This window comes from Triticum aestivum, chromosome 7A (assembly GCF_018294505.1).
Source record: "Triticum aestivum cultivar Chinese Spring chromosome 7A, IWGSC CS RefSeq v2.1, whole genome shotgun sequence".
NCBI lineage: Eukaryota > Viridiplantae > Streptophyta > Magnoliopsida > Poales > Poaceae > Triticum > Triticum aestivum.
In genome coordinates, this window is record NC_057812.1 from 501,023,949 (window position 1) to 501,046,081 (window position 22,133).

Consider the following 22,133-nt stretch of genomic DNA (forward strand, 5'->3'; position numbering starts at 1 on the left):
ACCTTAATTCCAAGCTAAGGGACATCATCCGTAAACATAATCAGACCATAATAAGGCAATTCTAATCATTATGATGGTGTTATCTCTTGATACGGTCCAGTTTAATGCATCTGGCAATAGAAATAACCCTGAGAAAGAGAGAAATGCATCTTCACTTCTTCAGTATCCCTCTGATCCTAAGTTGTAATCCAAGACTGCTGCACAGTTCTTATGTACGCGTCATATCAGATTATACATTTGTAATACAAGCAGGCAACCTAAGATAATCCCAAATCTCGAATTCTAGATTGCTTGAAGCCCCAAGATTCTTGTTTAATCTGTAATGCACGTGCACTCACTGAACTATGTAGGTCTAAACAAATACACTCTTACAATCGGTCTCATCTCCTCCTTCATCTATATATGGGAATGGTTTTCATGCTCCAGATAACATGTATTTGGAATTATCAAATGATTAATTAAACTCCAAAATAGCAATTCTTCCTTTCCCCAAAATGTTTCTACTACACGTTAGAGGAGGATTGGTTGGTAGATGAAATTGCAAATCAAAAAAATCTGACCGACCACTAAGTGTCAAAGGTACAATATTAGTCGTGCAAAGCCCAAAATACCCCCAAATTGGTGCCCTTGACGGTGTACGTTGGTTGCGCCACGTCCGAGACCGACGCCGCCCTAGGGACCATGGCGGTTGGCGGCTTGTACTTGGAGGGCGTCGATAGTGGGTGGTTGTCAACGTGGGAGATCGGACGGAGCTGAAGCCGACACCGCCGGAGAGCATGCTCGGGACGTGGATGCAGTTGTCGCACTCGGACGGAAGAGCGCCCTGGCCTGAAGGCAGAAGACGATGGCGGCGACAATATTGCATATACTATGCCTGTGATTTAGTTTCCTAATAGGATGGATGCACCTCTGATTAGTTTCCTATATAATAGGACGCGCCCATGATTTGTTTCCTAATAGAATGTGTCCACGATTATATTTTTCTAATTTACCGGGCGTGCAATTTCATCTGTGGTGGAGTACGGTCAGTCAATATAAATTGCTAAGTGCACAGAAAATGAGTTAGACTAAGGATAGCCGTTAGATTGAGTTTAGTGGGCCTGATCATGCGGTGGTAATGAGTCTGTGTTTATTTTATGGGGTGCGTTTGGAGAAGATTATGTTTGCTTTTTTATAAGTAGTAGAGATAGAGACAAACTAAATTCTTGTACTTTTTTTTTGAGACAAACTAAATTCTTGTACATGGGTGCAATTGCCTCTGCCCCAGGCTTTCCACGTTTCTGCCCCAGAGTAGCAGCCCATGAGCCCAACAGACTGGCTCTCTGACCCAGTCGATCCCATCATCCCCTATCTGCATCAGCTTCCCGCAACTCAGCCGGAGAGGCATCGATTGGAATGGCGCTCGCAAGGGTTTCATCTTCTTCCCGCCTCCTCCTACTCCCCTCCACCACCACCACCTCCTCCCTGCTCCATTCCTTACTGCGCCCCTTCTCTACCTCCTCCGTCTCGGCTCGTCGCCTCTCTCACCCAAGAAGCCTCCCCATCGATGCCAGTCTCTCCCAAGCTTCTCCCCTCCTTCCTACTGCGAGGGAGGAGGGGGAGGTGGCGGGAGCCCCGAGGTCCACCTCCAGGCGGCCGTGGAAGCCTACGTGCTTGTACTACACCCAGGGAAGATGCACCATGGTGATTTTTCTTCCCGCCTCTTCCCCTGAGTGTCGCTTGCTTACCGGTTAGTTCCCCGTGCCGAGCCATCTCTGTGTTTGCGTAGGTAGTTATAAATTAGTTACATTTGCTAGCACACAAGAACTCAATAATGCCAGGAGAAGAAGTCTTTCATGGTTATTTTGGGGTGAGGCATTGGTGAAATCATGAGCTTGGAACTGTAAGGTTGTGCGTATCTTCTAATCCCTCCGTTCACAAATATAAGATGTTCTAACTTTTTTGTGAATCGGATGTACATAGTCACGCTTTAGTGTGTTTCTTTACTCATTTCAGTCCGTCTGCAGTACATACTGAAATATCCAAAACATCTTATATTTGTGAACAGAGGGAGTAGTTGTCGATGGTTATTTTGCGTTTTCCTTCAGTTACATGGCTGGCAAGGTGGTATGTGGTGTGGACGTGTGGTTTCATAAAGCAAACATTTGGGTCCAGATACACGCCTTTGCAATTCAAGAATAGCATGTGTTAGGATGGTAAATTTGATTTAGACTGTGTGGCTGTAGAACAGACATCATATATTTTAACTTGGTGAAGATTTAAAACATAGTATGCAGAAATATTTTCTGGACTAACTATAAGGAAAAAATTGTCTTTCTAAAGACTGAAGGTGTGCAGGATGCTAACAGCTTCCGACATGGTAGGCTAGCAATGGAAGTATCTCTGGTGAATTAAGTTGCTAATATAATCAAGTTGAGTGATGTATAAAGTAAAGAAAAAGAGGAGTTACTTATGGACTATGGAGTATTCACGTTGCCACTGTCCAAGTTTACACAATGAGATTGTTTTACGACATTTTGGTTTACTAGTTACAGCTAAATAAAACCTACACATGTCACCAATGTTTTTAGCAATTGAGTCGTTTTATGAGTTTTAATGGTAAAAACATGTTCTAGAAATTAGAGCTATGGAGACAAACCTTGGAATCGAAAGGTTTTAGACTTAGTAGAACTAAAACTGGAGTACATGAGGTGCAGTTTCAGTACTACCAGGCACGAGGAGGAGGAGGAGGTTAGCCTTGATGGGCAGGTGGTGCCTCAGAAGGAAACCTTTCGATATTCGGGGTCAATGCTGCAGAAGGATGGGGATATCGATGAAGATGTGAACCTTTGAATCAAAGCCGGATGGATGGAGTGGCGCCAAGCTTCTGGCATTCTCTGTGACAAGAGAGTGCCACAAAAGCTAAAAGGCAAGTTCTATAGGACGGCGGCGGTTCGACCTGCAATGTTGTATGGCGCTGAGTGTTGGCCGACTAAAAGGCGACATGTTCAACAGTTAGGTGTGGCGGAGATGCGCATGTTGGGGTGGATGTGTGGCCACACAAGGAAGGACTGATTTCGGAATGATGATATACGAGACAGAGTTGGGGTAGCACCGATTGAAGAGAAGCTTGTCCAACGTCGTCTGAGATGGTTTGGGCATGTTCAGCGCAGGCCTCCAGAAGCGCCAATGCATAGCAGACGGCTAAAGCGTGCTGATAATGTCAAGAGAGGTCGGGGTAGACCGAACTTGACATGTGAGGAGTCCATAAAGAGAGATCTGAAGGACTGGAGTATCACCAGAGAACTAGCCATGGACAGGGGTGCGTGGAAGCTTGCTATCCATGTGCCAGAACCATGAGTTGGTTGCGGGATCTTATGGGTTTCACCTCTAGCCTACCCCAACTTGTTTCGGACTAAAGGCTTTGTTGTTGTATTAGTGTAGGTCGATTTTGGAGCTGAAACTTTTTGAGGTTGTACATCAAACATTGATGTATGTCTGCAATTTTTTTGAGAGTGTTTGAACATGTTTTGTATTTTCAAAAAAAAAAAAATTGATCCCGTTGATCTCACCTATCCTATACTAGTCTCCCCCGTATTATCTGCTACTAGTAAAATTTGTTATGTAATATCACAAATTAGGTTAGGATTAATAAATCACGCAGAACAAATAGAAATAAAAAATAAATGATAAAACTAGTTCTAGAATTTACTGGGAAAGTTTCTAGAAGCCATGAGTTTTAGTAGTTTATATAGACATGTACTCCCTCCGTCCCAAAATAAGTGGCTTTGATTTAGTATAAAGTTGTACTAAATCAAAGCCACTTATTTTGGGACGGAGGGAGTATATGAGAAGAGCTGAACAGGATATTTAGTTATCCTCATCTGTATACAGTGGATGAGAGACAAGAATAGAAGGCTGGAATATGGATTGCTAGAAAATCTGGGTACGGTTCCCTAATAGGTTAAAGAACATAGCACTTGTGAACTCTTAGTCTTCTTAGAAGTTCAATAAATCTCGTGGCATCAATATTAACTGATAGTTTTGTTTTAGGAATGTACAATGTGGAAAGCTACTCTATTTTTAATTTAGTGTTGACAGTATGACCTGTATCTGTTTAAACATATATGGATTCTTTAAAGCTTAATCAATACTTTATTCAGTGCATTTAGAACTAGTCTTGATGAGTACTCCAACTTTTATGTGGCGTGATAATCATATGAGTTTTCAAATTAGTAAATCTTTGGTTTGGCGAAGCAGTGTCCACTCCGTTTGAATGTCCTTAAACAGATTTGCAGCCCTTAATAAAAATACTGCACTAATACTTGATTATTTAGTGGAAGCACCATTTTAATTTAGATTTGTGTTTCCACAGATGGATGATGCTTTGCATCTTGAGAAGTTCAATCATAATTTGTCGGTGGACCTACCAGTGAATGCTTCAGCTGCAGATAAAGTGAAGCCTCAGAAACTGGATTATTTTTTAGTTCTTGATTTGGAGGGAAAGGTTGAAATTCTTGAATTCCCAGTTGTAATGATTGACGCCCACAGCATGGAGTTCATCGATTCATTTCACAGGTACAACTTATTTGTAAATCATGGAATATTAAAATTATTTGGTTCAGTCTATATGCTTATTTGAATGATTATCGAACTCTTTAGACCATAGATGACTCATGAGATTGCCAGCAATGTGTTACAAAAATCAGAGTTACTTGGCTGGGTACTTTTAACATGTGCCTCCACCGTGTTCTTAACATATATACTTAGTAAAACATTACTTGGGGGAGTGTATCAAGGGATCTATGGAGAACCATGACTAACTATTGAACTAATGATGAGCAGCACTACAGTTTCCCTGGTTATATACATATGCACTCGAGACTGAATCATGCTTTTGTGTAGCTAATTCTTTTTGAGTTTGGTATGTACTCAAAATGAAAGCCAGTTCTTGAATTCATCATTTTCTTGTTTTGTACAATCTGATAAAACCTAGGATATCAATACTTATGAACCATAATTAAGAGAATGTGACTGGTTGCTTCTTATATGTCGCCATAAGCTTGAATTCCACATTTAAATATATACATGACTAAGTAAATAAAATTCTGACACCAGAACATATGCCTCTTGTACAAGTTAGCTTCTCCTCTGCTGTGTTCGTCTTGGCTTATGCACAACTGTAGATTGTAATAGTTAATACATTTCTGGTATTTCCTTATTTCTTTTGACGTATCCTTAGCCAGCAGCCAACACTCTGCCCTCTTGTATGTTGATTGTAGATTTGTACGCCCAACTGCAATGAGTGAGCAACGAATAGAAGAATATATAGAAGGGAAATATGGAAAGTTTGGAGTTGACCGGTATGTGCAGCACTATTTTGCTCTCTTCAGAACTATTTATTTTATGATTTGAGTGTGAATTTACAGAAGTAGCACAACATTGACTTTATTCTGTTAACATGCGAGTTCAAGATTTTTTGTTCAATCTTTATTGTGGATGTAACCTGTCACCTGGCTGATCATAGGCGGCATATGATATGCAAATTTGCAATCACCTAATGGCGGAGCTTGAATACAAATTAATACATTATTCATGTGAGGGTGCATTAAATAGCAACAAGGATGCATTAGTAGCCCTTTTGGAGGATGTATATGCAACAACTGTTGCAGCATGTCATTAGATTATCACACTAAAATAGTCTAGAAGCCTGATGTATTTATTTGCTCTCAATAATTTGGGTTACACATACTAACAACTTTGTCTGTCGTTCAATGTTTAAGTGTATGGCATGACACTGCTGTCCCTTTCGAGGAAGTTCTTCGAGAGTTTGAAGACTGGATTGGAGGTCACAAATTGTGGAAACAGAAACAAGGAGAATCCCTCAACAGTGCTGCATTCGTTACTTGGTAAGTTTGGCTTCGAATACTACATTTTTCTTAAAGAAAAACACTGTCATTTGTAAGTGTTTCATATTTTCTTCCAAATTTGGATCATTGAGTCCTGCAACATAAAATTTCATTGTCTAGTATTAATCGACATGCCTCTGGTCTAAGCGAATCTAGTAGAGTTAACATTCCCAGACCAGATCTTTAGGCAAGGGTTGGGATCATAGATATTAAGAACTGATTAGAAATGTTAAATGAAAATGGCAAAACGTGGAATTCCTGGCCGGAATTTCTTTAAGTTATCCACAAGTTCTGAGAACACAAGAGTGCCTACTAGATTTGGAGACCAAACCACATTACAAATTTGGTTTAACCAGGAACCAGTGGGTTTCTGCTTCTGGCTTGTTAGCAACCTAACAGTTCCTCTCTCGATCTATTGATCTAGCACACGAACTCAAGTAGCAATTTAGGGATTACAGTCTCTGGATACAAGAATTGGGGAAGGAGGAAGGGGAAGAAGCTGCCGCTGGTTCGTGCCGTGATCCACTGGATACCTGCTCTCTATCTTCTCCCTCGTACTTGTAGCTGTAGAGATGGGTCGCAGATGGGTCAAGTCCATGGGCTGGCCCAATGGCAAGTCCCCTGCCATGTACAGGTTAGGAGGGCTCCTAACATCCCTCCCTCCTTGAAATCCGGCTTGACCCCAAGCTGACGCCACCAAGAGCCACCCGGGTCCCATTGCACTCGATGGTCCTTGACTAGCTCAAATTCGCGGTGGCAGACGAAGGCGGGGTTGACTTGAACGACGTGGGAGTAGTAGTCGTGGACGATAGCGAGCCAGCCAAAGGAGGTGTCGAGGAAGTAGTTGTTGTTGAAGCGGATGTAGTACTTGTGGTCGATAGAGTCTTGCGCGAAGCGGGCAGCGATGACACCCCTCCCTCCTTGAGCATGTTCTTGATCGGAGCAGGTAGAGAACACCATACCACCATCATAATTGTCGGGCAACCAAGACAGTGGAGCCTGTGCTCTCTTGCTGATTACCTCCGCTATCATAATTGTCGATGGTTGAAGAGTAGAAGCTGGGAAGGTGACAAGACAGCAGGCAACCAAGATCATGGCGCATCTTCCTCCTTGAAAGACCTCCCGTTGAGTCCATTTCCTTACCAACAACAATGCAAGCCCTCCAGGATCCCAAGACATACCCGGATGGTAGATGGCCATTTCAAACTCCAGCTCCCTTATAGCAGAAATAAACTGAAGCAGGAGACAATGGTTGTTGTAGTCATCAGGTTGCAGCTTGGATATGTCCAGTGAAGGATGCAGAATTGTTGCCAGTTCATACGGTATAGCTCCAAACACAACAGCGAACATATAGCCAGACTGCACATAAGAGAAGCAGTAGGCACAAGGGACTCCTGGAATAAAGTCAGCAACAATCGAACTGGGATACCAAAGCAACTGCGGTTCGAGGAGGAACGGGGCTGTTGGAAGGAGCCCATTTGGGGTGCACCCAGATTGCAGATTGCACGTATGCTGAGCTAGCTATGAAACATGTACGAAGGATTAATAGATCACCAGATATTTGTTGAGGAGTGTGCGCCCGGACTCGAAAAGTACACCTGGGATCAAACACCTCTCTCTCTCTCAATTCCAGTGGCCCAAAACTTCTCAAACTGAATAAGGGAATGCCCCTGGCTGTCATTCCAAGAGGCACGGGCTGTGCCAGGTTTCGGATATGCTACAAGATGTCCATCGTCCAAATAATCAACCAAGAAAGGTATTGCTGCTAACACACATGTAGTATCCAATTGCACAAAATCCAAGCACCGTGCAATCATACGGCCATAAAGAGCGGAGGCACTGATCCAATCAAGAGGGAGGTAGGGATCACCTATAGGGCAAACAGCCAAGTAATGCAAACCTATAGGGTTGATTGTGTCGACAGTTACAAGACCATTTGTATCCATTACCCAGGATACCATCCATGGTCTATATGCCGAAGGCAAGGAAAAATCACAGGAGCAAGTTACCTTGGATACTTTCTCCATTGGCAGTCCCATTGATCTCCAGGCCAGTACTAGGATATTCCCAAAAAAACAAGTGTTGGTGCTATGTATGAGTGGAGTAATGACACTTACAACTGAACTACTTGGGCCATTGTTCTCTGCTGTAGCTGTACGTACGAGCCCCCTGAATATTACCACGGCAAGTACCATCCTCATATACATTGGGCAAATCATGAGTTCAATAACTGCAAGCAAACTATACCTCCCTTTTTGTTGTTGCGCAAACCTGTACTTGGTGCTCACCTGTAGACTATAACTAGGAGCAGTACACATAATCTCAAGCAGCTTGTTGTGCCACTGTAAAAGACACAAGCGAGATGCCCAACAGTGCTCTGATTTCCACATCTTCCTCACTAGCACAAGCATCTCCAAATACAATTCATAAGCATCAGTACCATGGATAAAATATTCAGGATCCCCCCATGGCTGCAGTCCATAACATGAATATGACAGCAAGCCCTTGTGGTGAATTTGCTTCCTATGTATCACCTCTGATCCCATCAATGCAATGTTGATAAAATCCATATAGATCAAATAACCATTAGGTAGTTCAGAACACAATTTCAGTTGGATATCGAGTAATCGCATGATCACAGAATTAGCTCTTGCCACTGTATGGATCCAGCAAACAACCTTCTCAGAGGAATATAGTTTCAGGTGCACACTTAGTAGATACCTGCAGGATGTTCTCATACTTGAACTGCTAACAAATTTCCAGTGCACTATGATGCCAGTTGGGCCAGAAGATTCAAATTGCCTTAACTGAAGACCAAAACTGCCGGATAATTCTGTGCTCAGAACACCCATTTTCTTCACGTGACAGAACAAATGCAGACTGAAATCTGAATCATCAGTGTCAGCTAGTGGCACACCGACCGGAGATGGCGGCCACGGAGTTGGTCGAATCTCCATACCCTTTGCAGTACAATCCGCTAGAAACGATGGCCACGGCGTCGGTCGTAGCAGCAGCCCCTGATGCCTAGTGCGCGGTAAGACGTTCAGGTCATGGTCCAGGAATGGCTGCATTGCAGCAACAGCATTGGTAGCAGGATGAACGAGGTCGTCGATGCGCGCAGGTGTGGCTGTTGGGAGTTGTGATGCCATCGTGACTGGAGGCGGAAGCGACTTGGCTCCAACTTGGTTTGAGCATTCTGTCGAACAGGTCCTGGGCGCAATGACAATGTGGTCAGGGGACCCATCACAGAGGACCTCAACGACCTTGTGCGTCCTTCCAGCAGGTGAATAGGTGTCGGGGAGGACTGCAGGCGTGGTGATAGTCGTCGCAAGGGTGGCGGAGCGGACGAACTTGTCATCACAACCGGAGAAGACCGCGGCGGCGGTTGATGATGGGGTGAGCGCCACGGCCGCGAGGCGGCTATGGAGCGTGACGGGAGTATCCTGTGGGGTTGGGGTAGTGAATAAAGCAGCCGAATCGAGTCCATCCTCACCGAGCGGCGCCGAAGAGGGGGCGCGCTCCTGCTGCAGAGCAATGACATTCATGCCGTCAAGCTTGGCGTTGTTGGACCTGATGGTGTCCGTGCTGTTGCGAAGCTCGACTTGGATTTCCTCCATGCGGGAGAGTATTTTCTCAAAATAATCCTTGATAGATGGATCCATGGCTTCAAGTTGATGTAGACCTTGCCGCAAGCTTCACGTCTGCGGCAGATCGAGCGAGGGAAGGGTGGTGCCTGGCCTCTGATAACCTGGCTCTGATACCACTTGTTAGCAGCCTAGGCCTAGCTCCCGGTCCATCGGCATATGTTCGAACGTTTCCGGTGCGCATCCGACACTCCACTACAAGGGAAGAGCCCACTACATCCCAAAAGACCAGCCTAAAGGGAGTGTGGCAATCTCCCTTATAAGGAGCTCCTGGCCTCCTCCCATATCCGAGGTGGGACTAAAGTCACTAGCATTGCCCAAGGTCAGGTTCCTGACACCCCACCCCCCTAGGGAAGCCCCCCTTAGGGTGTTGTGGGGCCCAGCTCTGATATCATATGTTAGGAACCTCACAGTTCCTCTCTCGATCTATTGATCTAGCACACGAACTCAAGTACCAATTTAGGGATTACAGTCTCTGGATACAAGAATTGGGGAAGGTGGAAAGGGAAGAAGCCGCGGCCGGTTCGTGATGTGATCCACTGGATACCCGCTCTCTATCTTCTCCCTTGTACTTGTAGCTGTAGAGATGGGTCGCAGATGGGCCAAGTCCGTGGGTTGGCCCAATGGCAAGTCCCCTGCCATGTACAGGTTAGGAGGGCTCCTAACATGGCTTAATGGGGTTTTGCCCAATGCAAGATGTGCACCCTGTCTGTAGTACATCTTTTATTGACCCAAGCTAGGTTTCCACAGTAGAATTTGTTTTCTGTGCTTCAGGTTCTATAATGTGTCTGTTCTCATGTTTCTGTCAATATACCAGTGGTAATTGGGATTTGAAGACGAAGGTCCCTGAGCAGTGCAAGGTTTCAAAAATAAAATTGCCATCTTACTTTATGGAGTGGATCAATTTGAAGGATATCTACCTCAACTTCTACAATAGAAGAGTAAGCGAATTAAACCCATGCTCATTAGAATAGAGTTTCTGATTGTTCATGAGGTGTTTATCTTTGAACTAAAGTGTGCACTCCATGACCTGTGTTTTGCCAGGCAACTGGAATGATGACAATGATGAGGGAGCTTCAAATCCCAATTGTTGGAAGCCACCATCTCGGCATCGATGACGCGAAAAACATTACAAGAGTTGTTCAGCGCATGCTTGCTGATGGTGCTGTGATACAAATCACCGCAAGGAGGCAACCGGATACAAGCGATGTGAAATTCCTTTTCAAGAACAGAATCAGGTGATGGGATATTGTTACGTGCGGATTTTACTCTGTGCGGCTAGAAGATGAGAAGATGCACTCCAGTGAAAAAGCATGGGAGTTACTGGGTCCAATCTACCTTTTGAAAAATCTGGCGTTGACATACTTGCGTGTTACATGCGTACTGTAACACACCTAGTTGACATCGGCGTAAGCATCTGATTTTTAGACTAAAAAAGCAACGGCTTGCGGTGCACGGAGCTAGGTAGTGGCCTGTTAAGAGAGGGACCGAAGGACTGTGATATTTGGCACATGTGTGGGAGATAGCAAAACTATCACACCTCGTTTCTTCTATATAATTACATGCATGCATGTATTAGAGTGACTTAATCTTCATTCACGTTCTTTCATTCCTTTAATTACGGACATGCACTAGATGAAAAAAAAACTGATGTCATCATAGATTCTCTCATATTCCAGAAATTCAAAATGTTTTGTAGCTCAAACCGTCAGTCCGATGTAAAAACCGTTTTCATATAAAAGATTCCTCGCGACGAGATCTTCAAAACTAAATCCCATGTTGGTATGTTTCAACAACTTTTTTGGGGGTCAAAAGTTACCACGCGTGGTGTACATAAATTACCACGCCTATTCTATGCAATTTATCATAATATTTGCACATAAATTACCAGGGGCATAAAAATGGTTTTTCCACCTTTCACCACATACAGATGCATATGTTTGCACTAGAGGAGAAAAGCTTACATCATCCTAGCTTCTTTCCTAATATAAAATTCAATTTTTTTGTGGCTCAAACCGTCAGTCTGATGCGAAAACGGTTACCAGGGTTATGTTTTTCAACAAGTATTTTCCTTTGGCAAAAGTTATTGCGGTGTTTGTACGTATGTTATTGGGTCAAAAGTTACCACCCGGGGGTATGCAACTTATCATGCTACTTTCACATAAGTTACCGGAGGTGTGTTTTTCAACAACTACCTTTTTCCCCTTAGTCAAAGTTACTGCGGTGTTTTTACGTAAGTTACCGGTTATGCAATTTCTACATTATCGTGCTATTCTCACATAAATTACCAGGGGTATATTTTCAACAACAACTTTTTCCATTGGTCAAAGTTACCACGGTGTTTTGTACATAAATTATTGGGTACGCGGTTCGTATATTACCGTGCTATTTTCATATAAGTTACTGTGATTATGTTTTTCAACAACTTTTTCCCACTTGGTCAAAGTTATCATGATGTTTGTATGCAACTTGTCGGGTATGCGGTTCGTTTATTACCGTGTTATTTTCACATAAGTTATTGGGGGTATTTTTCAACAAATCCACCCCACCCCCCCTAAGTTACCGTGGTGTTTGAAACTAAGTTATTGAGTATACGGTTCATTTATTACCGTGTTATTTTCAAATAAGTTATCGGGGTATGTTTTTCAACAATTTTTTTTGCCTCCTTGGTCAAAGTTAGCGCATTGTTTGGATATGTAGTGCGTAAATTACCGTGCTATTTTCACATAACTTAACGGTGTTATGTTTCCAACAACTTTTTTCTGGGGTAAAAAATTACCGTGGTATTTGCATGTGAGTTATCAACTCACTTGTGTGTATATTAGCATGCTATTTACACAAAAGTTACGGAGGGTATATTTCAACTTCTTTTCTGGGTTAAGAGTTACCCCCTTTGTTTGTATGTAAGTTATTGGATAAGTAATGCTTAAATTATCATGATATTTACACAAAACTTATCGATGATATGTTTTTAATAAAAAAATCCCATAGGTCAAAGTTGTCATGATGTTTGTGTATAATTTATAAGAAATGTACTGTATAAATTATCATGCTATTTACATAGAAGTTATCGTGGTGTTTTTATTTAGAAAACTCTAGTAAAATTTATCATGGTGTTGCAAGTAAGCTATCAAGTTTGTAGTGCGTAAATTATCATGAAACACCAACAGAAGTTACCGGGTATGTTTCAACAACTTTAAGAATGTTTGTATTCCTAGGTCCATAAAGTTATTTGGTCCAGTCTGCGTAAGTTAACGCACCAGCGGTAAGTAAAATTACCATGTTGTTTATCAAAAAGACAACACACCACCACCCTAGATCAACAACTGATGATCTCTATCTCCTAACAGGCAAACTCCTTTTTTTGCAGGGGACCTAACAGGCAAACTCAACTCCAAGATAGAGAAAAAATAATGCAAGGGGATCTCAAGAGAAATCTAACCATATCCCTCAAACTTTCTGCAAAAACACCTAAGGAAAGAACCTTTGGCAGATCAAAGAGGCTCGCACCAATACACTCAAGTAAAGTAATATGTATTTACATTCTTCAGTGGATGTTGCCGCTGTGATTTCCTCTCTTGCATTCTTGACAATTCTTTCTCTTTGACACAATGTTACATGCAGTTCTAGCTGATTATCTTACATTCTTGATCATTTTTTTGCTTTGACACATGTAAAGGCGTTATCGCTCATAAAAGTCCTTTCTAGACCTTCAGTTATCCAAATGACATTTGGCAGTCAAACATTCAACGGACCGAACCAGAAGCTAGCCATGCGTGGCTGTAATGTTGTAGCAAACTAGCAAGACGAAGCTCCGATCCAATGGTGATGATGTGGTCAAACAAGAAAAATCTTTACATAAATTGTTGACACACACTGATAACTGAACTCAACTTACCTTGGGAATAGGATCCTCCCTTGGGACCTGGAGAATTCTCCATCAGACTTGCGAGGATCCTGCAAAACTAAGCATACCAAGCAAGCGCGGGTGTGCGGCAATGCAAACCACCGACTGTTGCAGTCCCTCGCAAACACTAGGGAAGGGGGAATGGTCACCACACCCAACTCGCATCTACACCACCGAGAGCAAGAGCAGGCAGGGTGGAGTGCGGCGGAGCTTAGCTCGGATCATCGGCGGCGGCTGGCTCGTCGGAGCAACGCAGACACAGTTGGGCGTTGAAAGGAGTACAGAGGGAGGCCAGGAGGCGGAGCTGCATCCGTGTGAGCTCGGGCGTAGAGAGAGGAGGGAGGAGATGGAGAGGAAGAAGGGAAGGAGAAGGGGCTGACGTGGGCAGGGACGCCGGCGACCGACGGCTGCCGGCACGGCCGGTGCCGAGTGCATCGCGCAGGTGCACGAAGCCTTCTTGGCGGCACGAGTGGAGCGGGTGAGGGAGAGAGATAACACGAGGCTGCCATGCGGGATCGATCGTGTCCGCTAAATTCAAAACGGACCTTGATGAGATCGTGCGGCAGTTTTGCAATCTGCCACACAGTTGCCAGATACATATTTCGTTTTGTATTTCGGAGAGATATATAATTCAGACTGTACAAAATAATTCCCAAAGGTAATATGTTTTGCAGAGGTTTCCTCTAATTGGTAGATTACCTGAAGCAACATCTATATCTATATCTATATCTATATCTATACCTCTATACCTACTAATAAAGGGGCTATTGCTTTTTACCACCGTAATTTCGTCCATTCTTTACCTGGTTTGGTACGTCAATTTTCGTCCGTCACGCTGCTCATATGCTTCATCCTCGATACAACTTTGCGTACAGGCTGAGCTAAATCGCCTGGGCCTTGCCCAAAATCGGCCCAGGAAAAAAATATGACGCAAAATCGAGATCAGGCAAAAAGTAAACGTCTTCACGTTGGATCGAACTCCCAACGTTGCACGCCAAGGCCCAAGGCTGCAACCAACAGAACTAAAGCATCTGTATGCAAACAAAAGGTTTGCTGCTTTACAATCCGTTTGACCGATTTATATATGTTTTCAATTCAAAATCAATAAGCAGCCTCAAGAATTAATGGCAACAAAGATGGCTGACATACGGCTTAGATTTCATGAGATGAGATGTGTGGCATGATTAGCGGGCATAAAATATGGAAAGAGAGTTTCGCAAAAAGAAAGGGGAAGGAGAGGATAATGACCATATAATACCAGCGTGTGATCCTTGGGCAAAAATAAGGAGGAAGGTGAGGATAATGACCATATAATACCAACGTGTGATCCTTGGGCAAAATAAGGAAAGCGAGCTCCTAAAAAAAGAGAGAACGGCCTTGCAAAGATATTACGTGGGCTTAAATAAGGAAGGATATAATAATATGTTGCAAAGGAATTATAATACGAGGGCATGATCAATATACATAAATAAGGAAGGACAGTTTGACAATTAAGAAATGACTTTAAGATTTGAAAATTAGGGGGTCCTTTAGGGTCAGAATTGTTGTACAAAAATTGTATCAAAAGTATTGTATGTGTAAAAAAGTATTGTATGTGTAACTAACTAGGGATTGTTTGTTCAAATGCGAAGGAATTATAATCCATTATTTCTAATGTACTGGAGATGGTCTAACAGAACCCTTTTCGTGAGATTTTTTTTCATGACAACTTACAAATAATGCCTTTAAGATTTGAAAATTAGGGGGCCTTTTAAAATTAGAATGGTCATACAAAAATCGTATCAAAAGCATTGTATCCAATGTAGAATTGGGAAAAGACTTCCTCGCCTGCGAGCGTTGCAATGCTCTGCAACGCATCTGGGGACGAAGCCACGTAAATCTCTTCTCACCCTAATTAATTTCTCTACCCCGGTGAATTCAAGGATGGGCCCACACTAATTAATCACCCCCAATTCAATTGTGGGGCCCACATTAACTAATTTCACCCACCTGAATTCGCGTGAATTAGCCATGCCCGTTGGGCGCCTTCCTGCCGTTGTCTGGTGGCATCATTCGGATGTTGTTGGGCCTTTCGATGGATACATCATTATATTTCCCGTTGCAACGCACGGGCATATGTGCTAGTAAATAATCAAGTATTGTTCTCTCTTCCTCCTCTAGTTGCTGATCCGCCTCACCTTCGATGACCTTTGGGCCATGGAGGTGCGGAGGATCTCGCACCCCCCCCCCCCCTCGGTCGGTGGGAGGGATCCTATTCTTGTTTTTGTTAGGTTCAACGCCTTGGTTGGGACTGTGTGGCGGTGGCGATGTTTTCCAGTAGGAATAATGTCTCCCATGTCATACCCCCGTCTCGACAGTGTGAATAGGGCCGTCGGAGGATATGTGGAGGTGTATCTCTCTCGGATCTCGTGGGATTTGGTCGGTGCTGGTCTTTGGTGGATCTAGTTTTTGTTCGTCTTCTGGTTACAGGTTTGATCTTTTCAATCTACAACTCTCCTCATCGGTGTTGGTTGCTGCTCTGGTGTGTTGGTCCTTTGGGTCCTTAGCACGACGACTTTTCGACTGTCTGCTACAATAAGTTTTGCCCGGTTTCGGTGAGTGAGGAGCAATGACGGCGACGCGCCTTCGGCTCGCTCTAGTGCTTGTAGTTTTTGCTAGGTAGTTCATGGACTTGGTTGTAATTTTATTACCTCTAGTATTCTCTGTATTGCCATGATTAATGAATAGATTGGAAATTTCTATCAAAAAACATGCTTAGGAAAATAAACTGAATTTTTCTTAAGTATCAACGCTTATTTCTATAGGATGAGTACCTAACTAAGCATCTATCCTCTACAAATAAGTGCTGACAATAAATGAAAAATTGATTTGTTTCTCTAAGCATCTTCCCTAAACACCTTTGCATAGTATACAAGACCAAATGCAATCATGTTGTGGTGATGTTACTTTGGTAAAATGATTATGGTCCTCGAGATTTTCCTTGAAAAATAATAGCGCTCATGTATTAACAAAATTGGTTGTCACGGCTGGATGCCCAACCGCGGTAATCTCGTCCCCTTGAATTCGTCTGCTCCCATAGGGTTTACACCTACAATCTCTGGTACGACGTCCTTTGTTTGCTCCCCTATTGTCCCTCTCCTCTCTCACCGCTCGGGCTGATCAAGAGAGTATTCTAGATGCTTTCCTTTGGTAGGTTTGGTGGCGACTGGCCTTTTTCTTTTGCGATCAAGGAGGCAATGAGGTCATCAATGCGAACAAGAGCATTGGTGTGTCACACAAAGAAGAGACACACACCTTTTTGCCCTTCCCTGTTCAGCAAGGGCAACCTTTTCCTCCTCGTCTGATACAATGCTAGGACTAGCAGGAAGAGACGCGGCGGCACGCCGTGCCCGTCATGAAGCCCGTGTGCATGACGGTATTGTTTTTCTTATCTATACTAATATAAAAAGACTCAAATAGACAGATCCAAACCATCTCGACCGTCAAATCATGTTATCTAGCGGTTTAAATCGCTCCAATGTTGAGCACCAAACACGTTTAACGCTCTAATTATTCACCACTGCCATTGATTATGAACATGTTTTGACTCAACGCTATCCCTTGAAATCTGCCATGTAATTAATATCCTACCATTCCCGTGAAAAAGTAATTGATATCTTACCAAATACCAACGTGCAACATATATATCTTACCTAATATAACGTGCAACTAATATCCTACCTAATATAAACGTGCATTGCACGTACATTATTACTAGTAGAAGAAAAGAAGGCAGTTGATAATGTGCAAGCCAATTTAATTTATATAAATACCGAAAGATAACAAAAAACAGTTTATCCATGGTTACAAACACTTAGATATACTCCCTCCGTTCCAAATTACTAGATGTATTTTAGTTCTAGATACATCCATTTCTGCGACGAGTAATTTGGAACGGAGGGAAATACATCGAGTAATTTGGAACGGAGGGAGTATGTCTTAAATGTTTCAGCCAAAGCTGTTTCTATCAAGATAGTCACGGTTTAAAAATCGTCTGGTGCAATCAAAAGTTTTACCAAATGAAGATCCTTCAAATCGAAGGAAAATTGCTCCAGTATACATTTTAAAGATCACATTTCACAGGTAATACCCCATCCGCAACAGATGAAAAATTGTATTAGCGAACGAAACAAGATACATAAGAAGGAAAAACAGCAAAAAAAGTGAATTGGAAAATAGAAAGGATTAATCTTTATACAAAGGTCCGTTCTTTTAGGTTCACTGTTTGGCAACCAAGTAAAAAAAAATCAACAATGTCATTGTTTCCTCTAATGCATGCAAGTTTTAGTTCACAAAACAACAAAAATTGAATGAAAATACTCTAATAAAAAGTTAGAACCTTTGTCACTATAGTGCATTGACGATTTCTTTATACACGATAGATTGAGTAATATTTGTTCCACTCCGTAACCCTCAGTCATGAAAAATAGCACGTATGAGCGACGGAATTAGAGATGTGCTATCAATCAAATCAAGTCTAATTCTCACTTTGATTTGCTTAACAATGGTGTCCTGCAGAAAAGAGTTGCTGGGTATCGCATCATAATGAACCTAACTTTATACAGAAGATAGAATGAGTAACAAATGCCGAAAATTCGATATGGGTCCTACTACTATATGCTCCCATTATCTAGACCGATGGTCTGCATGGGGATCTAAGCAAAGAATTGTATTTTGTTATGTATTGCTGCAGGTGGCTATAATATCGTACAGTGCTTGTGGCCCACGACTGCCATGCATTAATGCTGGAGCTAGTTCAGTCCTCTACGGTCTTGCTGTTTGCTGATTTTCACGGACCGGCATGTCCGCATGTGTAACAGATGACAACCGAACAACACATTGTATTCAATCTGAACTTAGGTAGCAACACCTTCAAACATCTCTGTCCGAGTTTAAAAAAACACATACATCTTGACAAACTAATGCTCTTCGTTCATGTGTCCGCTTATATTTTTACGCATCAACAGCTCATTAGCCCTGCATTCTAAGGGCATTACTTAGGCACCCATAAAGGAACAACAACTTCCTATTAACCATATATAACAGTACGTCTGAATACCTTACGGTCACTAAGTACAAAATCACTGAAGAAATATTCGATTCATTTTCATTTCAAGATTATTTGGAACATGTCATATATACATTCATACTTTGCTCAAACATTCAGACTCTGCACCCTTCCGGTGAATATACGACAATATTTCATCGCGGCGGCCCACCAGGAATTAGCAAATGATGAATAAACTCTGACGCTAACCTCTTAATCCACCTTGACACTCAGGGATCACGTTTAACAGCAGATTCTCCTGACTTGGCCGGTCCGCTGTCCATGCTATTTGCATCCTCTGCAGCACTGTTTGAGTCGATGAGTCAAAAAAAAAATTCGACTCAACAACGCGTGGATGAGTCGCGACTAGTCGCAACTGTAAGGTCTACTATTCAGGAGACGCTGCCCCAAAACGACTCATTGACTCAAAAACCTTGCTCTGCAGTTCCCTCCCCTTGCAACAATGCTGCCATCGAGGACACCCTAGCCGACGCCTCTCGCCAGCTCTATGGAGAACATGTACAGCTTGGGACGAAAACACATGGTGGCCTGGAGATCACAAAACTATATTGAAGTGCAGTGCTTTCAACAGTGAGGTGACCATTTGTTTGACCAGCACTTGACCGCCGCGTTGCCCATCCCTGCATTCTTCGATGAGGTTTTGTAGCTTCTAGGGAAGGTAGTTGTCCACTATGAGCTTCTTTGGTCAAGGGTGGTGCTCACAGACAACCTGGATTTTTGTAGCATAGTCACATATTATGTCTCACGTTGTACACGACAACATGGAACACTTCAGTGATACAGAGTAACCAAAATTCCCGCCTTAGTTTTTATTAACCTAATTCCCAGCTTAATTTATCATGAGTGACCCAAAATTCTAGGCTTACTCTAAAAACGTTGTTGGCTACTTGACAAGTAGAATCACTCAACCATGAGAGAAGAGAATAAAAACCAAACCTTTATTAGTTTCAGCAGAGTCAAACAAGCAATAGCTTCTCGATGGTCAAGTCTTGCAATAAGCAATGTCATCAAACCATTGGTGGCTATTACAGTATTTGCCTGAGAAGATTTCCTGCAGTTACATTGCATACCATTGCAATTATCAATATAATCTGTCATTATAGAAGGGATAGCATCAAACAGGAAAGCTATCCTCTGTTCTTAAGTGATTATTTTGAGGAAAGCATTGAGTATGACATCTACTCGCCAGTGTGCCATCAATATGCTCGTGAGATGGCCAGTGCGCCATCTCTCCACAACTTCTTGCCATTACACGATTATGCTTCCCTCGATGCTCTGTTATGTACCATCCGTTGTCTATGGTCTGGAGCAGCCTAATCATCGTGGGACACTCACACTGGCAAGACCTTGTATTCTCTCATAATAGCTTCCCCTGTTCCATATTTTACCACCAATCATTAGTGACACAGCTAATTAATGCACACTTCATCAGCTTAAAACCAGCTGCAAAAATCAATACAGAAATTACAACGTACCGAGCATCTGCACACACAATTTCCTGCATGGTCTTCCTTTTTCTCTGGGTTCAGCCTGCTTTCCCCGTATCGGATTTCAAAACCATGTTCCCAGGAATATAGGTTGTAGAAGTCATACACCTCCGTCAACGAGTCAAAATTTGTTCCCAACTCTGGCTTCACAACTTCCTTATTGCTCGTCTCCGCAAAACCTCTAATTGACAGTCTCACACTCTGTAGGATTGGTACACATCCTGACCCTGCTTGTGTGCACAAAGCCAACATTCTATTTCCTGAGAGACACAACACGCCTTTTTTCGGCACAAAAAACACCATTGTGCATCCCAAAAACTACAAACAAGTCCAGATTTTAAAATGCATGACAATTGTGAGACTGTCAAAAAGAATGTCACAAGCATTCAGCTTAAAAATCATAACAGAGCAACACTTGGAACTGCAAGCTGTGGTCATTTTGCGCAATTATTTTTCTGATCAAAGGGAGTACCCAGCTCCATTTTCATATAGAAAACGAAACCAATACAAACCATTCACTGCCTGATCAAACAGTCAGGTTCAAGGTCTCAACCAAAACTAAAAAGCAAAGGAAAATCTGCGACTTAAGTTTTGCCAGTTACTTATTCGGTTCAGCATGTGAAAGAACAACATGCAACTATTTTTAGCACTGGCAAGATTTATGTACTCTTTGATTATGCGGAGCTAACATTTGCCCTATTTTTTTTAACTGGACAAGCCCACCACCCCTGCGCACAAACATTCTATGAGCTAACTTAGTTTTCCTTTCCCCTCTGTTTCATAACGGATACGACGCTCTACACATCTGTTTCCATTCTTCAGTTTTCTTTTTAGTAGCAGCACGCACGAGTAATCCACACAGAAATAATAGCACACAACAAGCAGGATTCAATACCTCTTAATTCGCCGTGGCGCTCATGGATCCGGCATCACAGTCGATTCACCCAATTCCGCAGGCACATTCTGTTCGTCTACCGCATCGCCCCACCATCTTGACAGCCCTGAACGAGCGCCGCCACAGAAGACTCCGGTGGCACCTCGTCCCGTCTGCTACCCACCTCGCCCCCTCCATCGAGATCCGGCGGCGAGGCGCGTATCACATCTTGGAAGATAGGCAAGCAGGCCACCACAGATCAGAACACACCGGCAACAAAGATTTTGCGGCAGGGGGGGCAGTGGGGAATGGGAATGGAGCAGTGGAGCCGCCGCGTACCTGACCACCGGATCCACCGGAAAGTCCACCACAGCGCCGGCCTCCACTGCGCCGTTGACCGCCACTGTCGCCGGTGCCGCCGCCGTCGCCATGGACAACACCGACCCATGAGATAGCCACGCAGTTCCTGCAGTGAATGAGCTGACCGGAAAAATTCTGTACCGCCCGTCCAAGTACGAGGCAACTACTGTTCCCACGGTCCCGCTGTTACTTTCGCCGTCATTTGTGGGGGCCACCGCTCGTATTGTACTCAACAGTATTCGTCGGGTCGTTCCATCCCATACGGTCTAGCGCAATACGGTGATTTTCTAGCGCTCGCGCCAGCGCCAGTTAAGGCGTAAGGTATGTGTGTGCATTCATTAGAATGATTGTATGTGCGTATATGTGAGCATCTATATTGTACTGTGTTGGCACTGGTGGTTGCATTTTCCTGGATTTATTTTAGGCATTTTGATGATATTTTTTTAGTGAGAGGAGATGTTCCTGTCGACTATGATGGCACCTATGGTGATATTGTCAATCTCAAGATGTTGTACCGACTCAATACCTCAAAAGTTATCATAAGGGTAGTATGTGCATGCGTGTGTTTGTAGGGATACGTGTATATGCACATATGTGAGCATCTGCGCACTGTGTTTAAATAAATAGCAAACACAAAAAGAAAACCAGCAATGAACCAAATAAGTAGCCAACACGTGTCAGTTAGAAAGACACTCACCCATAGTACTTCAAACGCTTGGGAGCAGCCGTAGCTTAGTAGCTTTAATTATTTTGCGTGAGTTCGTAGAATGTGTATATATGTATATATGTGAGCATCTGTGTTGTACTGTGTTAAAATAGATAGCAAACATGAAAAATTCCTTTCATGAGGTTCACCTGGTAGACAT

The 22,133-nt window shown here is 43.1% G+C and overlaps 1 protein-coding gene and 1 long non-coding RNA gene across 5 annotated transcripts; one reads left to right on the forward strand and one right to left on the reverse strand.

Moving 5' to 3' along the window:
- The first annotated feature begins 1,329 nt into the window (after nucleotides 1-1,329).
- LOC123147819 (uncharacterized exonuclease domain-containing protein At3g15140) lies at nucleotides 1,330-11,121 on the forward strand. Of its 2 annotated transcripts, none has more exons than XM_044567131.1 (6): nucleotides 1,330-1,683; nucleotides 4,355-4,557; nucleotides 5,262-5,342; nucleotides 5,763-5,888; nucleotides 10,350-10,473; nucleotides 10,577-11,121. In XM_044567131.1, the coding sequence occupies exons 1-6, from the start codon at nucleotides 1,396-1,398 to the stop codon at nucleotides 10,772-10,774; spliced, it is 1,020 nt and encodes a 339-aa protein (XP_044423066.1). In that variant the 5' UTR covers nucleotides 1,330-1,395; the 3' UTR covers nucleotides 10,775-11,121. The 2 variants fall into 2 exon arrangements, with proteins under 2 accessions (XP_044423066.1, XP_044423067.1); XM_044567132.1 differs by having other exon boundaries at nucleotides 1,441-1,729.
- A 7,440-nt stretch (nucleotides 11,122-18,561) lies between these two features.
- On the reverse strand, nucleotides 18,562-21,494 carry LOC123147820 (uncharacterized). Of its 3 annotated transcripts, none has more exons than XR_006473459.1 (5): nucleotides 21,247-21,494; nucleotides 20,929-21,135; nucleotides 20,022-20,260; nucleotides 19,483-19,918; nucleotides 18,562-19,255 (listed from the first exon to the last, which is right to left on the reverse strand). It is a non-coding gene; the product is annotated as an uncharacterized lncRNA (long non-coding RNA). The 3 variants fall into 3 exon arrangements; XR_006473460.1 differs by having other exon boundaries at nucleotides 20,022-20,351; XR_006473458.1 differs by having other exon boundaries at nucleotides 20,022-21,135.
- Between the last annotated feature and the right edge of the window lie 639 nt (nucleotides 21,495-22,133).